This window comes from Bufo bufo, chromosome 3, assembly GCF_905171765.1.
Source record: "Bufo bufo chromosome 3, aBufBuf1.1, whole genome shotgun sequence".
Classification (NCBI taxonomy): Eukaryota; Metazoa; Chordata; class Amphibia; order Anura; family Bufonidae; genus Bufo; species Bufo bufo.
In genome coordinates this window covers 545,307,041-545,315,452 of record NC_053391.1, presented here as the reverse complement: position 1 = coordinate 545,315,452, position 8,412 = coordinate 545,307,041, and the positions used below count along the sequence as shown (strand labels likewise).

Sequence of the window (8,412 nt, the reverse complement as noted above, 5' to 3'; positions counted from 1 at the left end):
GGTTATCAATATCCAAGTCTCAAAAATCCCATTTAATAAGGATCTCATCCAATTTACTAGAAACCTCTATTGTCATGGATGTAAGTTAGACCAAAGAACCTTATGTAGACAAAATAATAGCTGTCCTCAGATTGTATTATAATGAAATTGGTACTAAAAAGCACAAGTGGAAAGGTAATTTACCATGAGGAAAAATTGAATTAAAAAACAAACAAGATTTTAGAAACAAATTTAGAAGATTGAAATAAAATAGCAGAAAACATAACGTTTAAGCCTTCTATAGAGAACACCTATTGCACCATGCTTACTTTTATAGGTCACTAGATGCACAATATATCACATGGCTCATTGACCTCACAATACAATCCACATAACAAAGCTATTGTGGGTCACTAAATGCATATTCCATTAACACAGTAAGTGTGTTCTGTAATTTGTTTTTGAATATTATGCATCTCCCAGCTCCCAGCCAGAACTGAAAATTCATAATGAAGCCAGGCGTCGTCTTTTTGCCCACTCACACAGACAGATTTTTTATTTTTTTAACTTACAGCTTATTAAAAGCTCAGGGAGTCCTAAATGAGTCCTACAGAAAGTCACTTCTAATTTGCTACACATACAATTTACATTTGCCAGCTCTGACATTTTGCTTTAAATATTACAAATAGATTGTCCCCTCCTGTTGAATTTGTTTGTGGCAAATGCACAAGTTTTTTCATTCTTTTCTGTGAGTAGCTGATGATTGCAGGGAGAAGCTGGCAGCGAGTACAGTTTATTACATACTTAGTTTTTTTCCCACATTACATGGACGTGCTCTGCATCCAATGCATGAAGACGAAGGTCCAAAGAGAGAGAGGATTGTAAAGCCAACTGATGGCCCTTTATATGAACAGCTGGGAGCTAGGCACAGAATGTGATGACATTTTTACATCTCCTGCTCTTGTGAGCTTGCCAAGGTTACAGCAGTCTATTTGACTGGGCATACAGAGAAAAATTGGCAGAAACGTCTAATTTAGTCCATACATACAAATTTAATGTGCATCCATGTAATGCGGGTCATTCCTTTCACTGGTATTCTGGTTACCATCCTAACTGCCATGTCAGGTTGTAGCTTTGTCTTTGCATAATCTTCTAGTTGTTATAGTAAAATAAGAACCGTATAAATAACATAATTAGAAAATAACATTAAAAATCTTGCTAACAGGTAGGCAGACACTGGCAGCGTGCTATCTTTCCTGGCAGCAAAGAGTTTAATACAAATTAATTATTCATCTCGCTTATGTCATTGTTTTGCACTAGACTCCAGTAAGTCCTTTGCTTCATTTATTTTCATGGCTATATAAGACGATCCACCTGCAATGAAAAACACAAGAGATTCAATCAGTTAAATACAAATTAAATCGATGAAATGCACGCAATTGTTCATTTTCTTTCCCAAAATTATGATATGCTGCTGGGTAGTTTTAAAGAGACATTTATCATCTCTCTCTGCAGCAGAAAAGTGGTGCTGAAAAGTCAAACTTTGATGCATGCTGCTGTTGTGTAAAATGTTGTGACTTTTGGGGGGGTTTACTCACCGCTCAGAGCGATAACATTATAAATCTACATCAGGAAACTGGCACAGATTACAGTGGAGATCTTAGACAAGCTCCCTTACTGGTGTAGATCTCAGCTTTGTCTCACAGACCTGCAAAGATGCACCACAAATATTAAGAGGCATGTGTCTCTAAATAATTACAGTGCATCTAAAGCAAGCGGGGGAGAGATGAAAACGCTGGTCTTGATAAATGTCGTTCATACTATTTTAAAAGCTTCTTTCTTTGAAAGAGTGACAGAAGAGATAACTGCTGCTTATAAATTAAGCAGGGCATCCATGCAAATAACAGTATCTGCAAGTAATGCTAAATCAAAAGGAAAAGACGGAGACTGGATATTTAAAAAGAAAAGAAAAATCAGCAATAAACCTAATTCTGTATATATATGTACTAGCAGAAGGACCCGGCTTCGCACGGGTATATTTCATTTTAGGTTTCCGTGTGTCGTAAAAAGATATCAACAGTTTCCCGCATAATAGTGACCTCTACAGTACCCGCCCCTTTAACAGTGACCTCCACAGTGCCCGCCCCTTTAACAGTGACCTCCACAGTACCCGCCCCTTTAACAGTGACTACCACAGTGCCCGCCCCTTTAACAGTGAACTCCACAGCGGCCTGCTCCCCATGCATGTAACAGTGTAGTTGTGCCATCATACGTCATATGACTGAATAGTTAAGGACCTGCGAACTGCTAAAACCTGTGATCAGTTGTTATGGCAACCTGGAGTAGGACCTGCGAGCTTCTATTGGCTAATAAGGGACATGTGACCGTGTAAATGGCAGTTCGGATTTAAGTGAAAGGCTTGCTGGCTTCTATTGGCTAATGCAGGTAATTTTGTTGGGAATATCTCAGGAACGTTAAGTTCTAGAGAGCCGAGACCCGGTCTAAAACCTTCCCGGACACCTGATGTACCTGTGTGCCAAATTTAGTGAAGATTGGTCCAGTCGTTTGGTCGCACATAAAGAATGTCCAGACAGACAATTTTTATTTAGGATAGATTATCAGTTTAAACAAACTGCAGAACCCCAGTAAATGGTGAATGTGAAAAAAGTAAAATGCATACATAACTGCTGTACTTACTATAAGAAAAGGTAGAAGCTCTTAGCACATATTATTGATCAAAAATATGTCGGGCCCATCTATCAATCAACAAGGTGGCTTCAAACCAGGGGCGTCGTTAGGTCAAAACATTCGGGGCTTGAGCCCCGGATGTTTTACCAGTGCCCCGAATGTATTGCTGGCAATGCACTGGCAGGGCCGGCTGGTGCAGTGACTCTCCTGCACTACACCGGCCCCGCCGCTAATGTCCTAATCCGCCTGCAGAGTTCAACTGCAGACTTAACTTAACTTGAAAGATTATCCAAAGATTCCGCAGCCCGCAGGTAATTCCTACTGCAGCTCCGCCTTCGGTAACAAGCAGTACGGGCGGCGCTCGCTCACTGATGTCAGGCGCCTACTCCTCCCACTAGGCAACGCAGGCGCGTGACGTCAGTGAGTGAGCACCGCCTGCACTGCCTGGAGGCTGGAGCTGACTAGCTGTGGGAGACTCTCTGACTGAGTAAGACTAGACTAGGTTACTATTATTCATCATCACTATGAGCAAATTAAGTTAAGGGATTACAGTTTAAAATAATGTGGAGGGAGGGGGATCTGTGGATGGCACAGTTATGGGAGGGCTGGGGGATCTGTGGATGGCATAGTTATGAGGAGGGAGGGGGGATCTGTGGATGGCACTGTTATGGGAGGGGGATCTGTGGACGGAACTGTTATGGATGATCTGTGGGGTTGCCCAGACGGCTAGGCCCTTCACTGTAGTTATTAACCCCATTCAGCAGTCCCCCATTCACTGAAGGGGGGACTGCTGAAAGGGGTTAATAACTACTGTGAAGCCCCCCTCCCTTTTTGGTGGTGATGAGGGCATGACTTCATGGGATGGGGGCGTGGTTTCACGTGGGCTCGTGCTCCGGATGTCTTCAGACGCTAGCAACGCCCCTGCTTCAAACAGACGGGACCTACTCTAACACAGGCTTGTATCCTACAAGACTCTGGTCAAAGGAGCATCCAGCTATTGTAATATTACTGATTAAAAGCACCAGGCAGGTGGGCGGGAGTGCTAGGTTTCTGCAGAGGATGCCAATATATTATATATATATATATATATATATATATATATATATATATATATATATATACACACACACACACACACATATACACACACAGTTAAGTCCATATAATATATATATATATATATATATATGGACAGAGACATCATTTTTCTAATTTTTGTTCTGTACATTATCACAATGGATTTTGAACAAAGCAATTCAGATGCAGTTTAAGTTCAGACTTTCAGCTTTAATTCAGTGGGTTGAACAAAATTATTGTATACAAATGTGAGGAACTAAAGCATTTTTAAACTCAATCCCTTCATTTCAGGGGCTCAAAAGTAATTAGACGAATTAAATAATTGTAAATAAAATGTTAATTTCTAATACTTTGCCGGCAAGTCTTGAGCTCATGGACATCACCAGACGCTGTGTTTACTCCTTTTTAATGCTCTGCCAGGACTTTACTGCAGTGGTTTTCAGTTGCTGTTTGTTTGTGGGCCTTTCTGTCTGAAATTTAGTCTTTAACAAGTGAAATGCATGGTCTATTGGGTTCAGATCAGGTGACTGATTTTATTCCCATTTATTCTGAATGGAGAGCATTCCGTTCAGGATGCATCAGGATGTCTTCAGTTCAGTCTTTTTTACTGATCAGGCAAAAGATAAAACCGCAGCATGCTACGGTTTCATCTCCGGGCAAAAAAAAACTATTTTTTTCCATAGGAATGTATTAGTGCCGGATACGGCATTCAAAATACCGGAATGCCGGACCCGTCCTTCCAGTCTGCGAAAAAAAAAAAGGTAAAAAATATAAATGCCGGATCCGTTTTGCTGGATGACACCGGAAAGACGGATTCAACATTTCAATAAATTTTTCAGACTGATCAGGATCCTGGTCAGTCTTACAAATGCCATCAGTTGGCATACGTTTTGCCGGATCCGGCAGGCAGTTCCGGCGACGGAACTGCTTGCCGGATCACTCTGCCGCAAGTGTGAAAGTAGCCATAGTGTAGCAATTTCTCGGATATTTTTTTTCTGTTTTCGCAGATGAAGGATGGCTTGTTTCACCTGCACGGAGAGCTCCTTTGACCGCATGTTTACTTCTCAGCTAAATCTTCAAAATGCAAGGACCACACCTCAAATACACTCCAGGCCTTTTATGTGCTTAATTGAGAATGAAATAATGAAGGAATTGCCCACACCTGCCCATGAAACAGCCTTTAAGTCAATTGTCCGATTACTTTTGGTTCCTTTAACCACCTCCCGACCGCCTAACGCAGGGATGCATCCTGCGGGCGGCCGGGTTATTCCTCCTGGACGCATATACGTGTCATCTTGCGAGAGCCGCGACGCGCAGCTGAGAAGTTGATCTACAGCCTGCCAGCAGCGACCATTCGCTGGCAGGCTGTAGATGCGTTTTTTTTAACCCCAAAAAGGTATATTTTATACCTGCTACCTGGTCCTCTGGTGGTCCCTTTTGCTTGGATCGACCACCAGAGGACACAGGCAGCTCTGTAAGTAGCACCAATCACCACACTACACTACACCCCCCCCTGTCACTTATTAACCCCTTATTTAACCCCTGATCACCCCCGTCATTGATAACCCCCCTGTAAGGCTCCATTCAGACGTCCGTATGTGTTTTGCGGATCCGCAAAACACGGACACCGGCAATGTGCTTTCCGCATTTCGCGGATCCGCACATTGCCAGAACTATATAGAAAATGCCTTTTCTTGTCCACAATTGCGGACAAGAATAGGACATGTTCTATAGGCTCTACAAAAAACGCAGTGTTCGCCCGATCAGGCCTGATCTTGTGCGCACACTTGTGTTCAGTCCACCCCACTGCAGTGACAGAATTTTTTTTTTCTGATCACTGCAAAAACACCGTAAAATCGCTGCAGCGCTATAAAGATCACTTTTGAGGGGCATGGCGAGTTCATAGATCTTTTTTTTTTGGCACAAGTTAGCGGAAATGTTTTTTTTTTTTTTTTTTTCTTACAAAGTCTCATATTCCACTAACTTGTGACAAAAAATAAAATCTTACATGAACTCACCATACCCCTCACGGAATCCAAATGCGTAAAAATGCCCTTCGAAATCCTAAAGGTACTCATTGGAATGTGGGCCCCTTTGCCCTCCTAGGTTGCAAAAAAGTGTCACACATGTGGTATCGCCGTACGTGTATTTTTACATATACCCATGCTGTGTGTGAGAAATATCTTTTTCCATTTTTTTATACTAAGTTGTCAATTTACAGAGATATTTCTCTCACCCAGCATGGGTATATGTAAAAATACACCCCAAAACACATTGCCCTACTTCTCCTGAGTACGGCGATACCACACGTGTGACACTTTTTTGCAGCCTAGGTGCGTAAAGGGGCCGAAAGTCCAACAAGTACCTTTAGGCTTTACAGGGTTGCTCACAATTTAGCCGCGCCCAAAATGCCAGAACAGTAAACACACCTCACAAATGACACCATTTCGGAAAGTAGACACCCCAAGGTATTCACTGAGGGGCATAGTGAGTCCGTGGGAGATTTTTTATTTTTTTTGCCAGAAGTTAGCAGAAATGGAAACTTTATTTATTTATTTTTTTCCTCAGAAAGTGTCATTTTCCGCTAACTTGTGAAAATAATTAAAATCATACATGAACTCACCATGCCCCTCCGTGAATACTTTGGGGTGTCTTCTTTCTAAAATGGGGTCATTTGGGGGTATTTATACTATCCTGGCATTCTAGCACCTCAAGAAACATGACAGGTGCTCAGAAAGTCAGAGCTTCAAAATGCAGATATTCACATTTTTGTACCATAGTTTGCAAACGTTATAACTTTTACGCAAACCAATAAATATACACTTATTGGATTTTTTTTTAATCAAAGACATGTAGCACAATAAATTCTGACACAAACTTGTATAGAAATGTAATTATATTTGAACAATTTTACCAGAAAAAAGTTAAAAATACACTTTTTTTTTAGAAAATTGCGGTCTATTTTGATTAATATCAGAAAAACGAAAAATGTCAGCAGCAATCAAATACCACCAAAAGAAAGCTGCATTTGTGAGAAGAAAAGGAGGTAAAAATTCATTTGGGTGCCAAGTTGCATGAGCGAGCAATAAACCGTTAAAGTTGTGAAGTGCCGATTTGTAAAAAAGGGCCTGGTCACTAGGGGGGTATAAACCTGTGGTCCTTAAGGGGTTAAAAACAGGGTGCCACATGGAAAGGAGATGGAACTCTTCTTCAGATTTTAATGTGGATACCCTCAAATGAAAGCTAAAAGGTCTGGACTTTATGTCCATTATATAACTATAACTTGAATATGTTTTAGTAAACAGGTAATAAAAACAAAATTTGTGTCAGTGTCCAAAATATATATATATATATATATATATATATATATATATATATATAAGCAAAAACGGAACAGCACCTGCTGAGACAAATAGCAGGTGCAAGCTACCCGGCAATAATACAGCAGCAAACAAAGTAGCAGCACACCACTAAATGCGCTAAGACTGAGTGAACAGGTGACTGTGTGAACAGGGTCAAATACATGACGCCACTATTTACTGCAAAGCAGTGAAGAAGCTCTTAGTGCATATTATTGATCAAAAATATGTCAAGCCCACCTACCAGATGACAAGGTAGCTTATCAGGTGGGACCTACTCTAACATGGAGGGTCCAGCTCCATTGTTACTCTGATTAAAAACACCAAGGGGTGGGGGATGGGTGGGGAGTGCTAAGTTCCAAAGAGGATTCCTGGTCCTCTATTATATATATATTACACACACACACACACACACACACACACACACTCACCTAAAGAATTATTAGGAACACCTGTTCTATTTCTCATTAATGCAATTATCTAGTCAACCAATCACATGGCAGTTGCTTCAATGCATTTAGGGGTGTGCTCCTGGTCAAGACAATCTCCTGAACTCCAAACTGGATGTCAGAATGGGAAAGAAAGGTGATTTAAGCAATTTTGAGCGTGGCATGGTGGTTGGTGCCAGACGGGCCGGTCTGAGTATTTCACAATCTGCTCAGTTACTGGTATTTTCACGCACAACCATTTTTAGGGTTTACAAAGAATGGTGTGAAAAGGAAAAAACATCCAGTATGCGGTAGTCCTGTGGGCAAAAATGCCTTGTGGATGCTAGAGGTCAGAGGAGAATGGGCCGACTGATTCAAGCTGATAGAAGAGCAACGTTGACTGAAATAACCACTCGTTACAACCGAGGTATGCAGCAAAGCATTTGTGAAGCCACAACACGCACAACCTTGAGGCGGATGGGCTACAACAGCAGAAGACCCCACCGGGTGCCACTCATCTCCACTACAAATAGGAAAAAGAGGCTACAATTTGCACGAGCTCACCAAAATTGGACTGTTGAAGACTGGAAAAATGTTGCCTGGTCTGATGAGTCTCGATTTCTGTTGAGACATTCAAATGGTAGAGTCCGAATTTGGCGTAAACAGAATGAGAACATGTATCCATCCTCTGATGGCTACTTCCAGCAGGATAATGCACCATGTCGCAAAGTTCGATTAATTTCAAGTTGGTTTCTTGAACATGACAATGAGTTCACTGTACTAAAATGGCCCCCAGTCACCAGATCTCAACCCAATAGAGCATCTTTGGGATGTGGTGGAACGGGAGCTTCGTGCCCTGGATGTGCATCCCTCAAATCTCC

General features: G+C 41.5%; 1 protein-coding gene across 1 annotated transcript in view; it reads right to left on the bottom strand.

The window, feature by feature from the left end:
• Positions 1–234: 234 nt before the first annotated feature.
• Positions 235–8,412, bottom strand: part of DNAJC15 (DnaJ heat shock protein family (Hsp40) member C15) — an 81,317-nt gene continuing 73,139 nt past the window's right edge. The window contains exon 6 of the mRNA XM_040425423.1: positions 235–1,353. Coding sequence (XP_040281357.1) covers positions 1,283–1,353 — 71 coding nt within the window. The 3' untranslated portion in view covers positions 235–1,282. The remainder of the gene's footprint in view (positions 1,354–8,412) is intronic.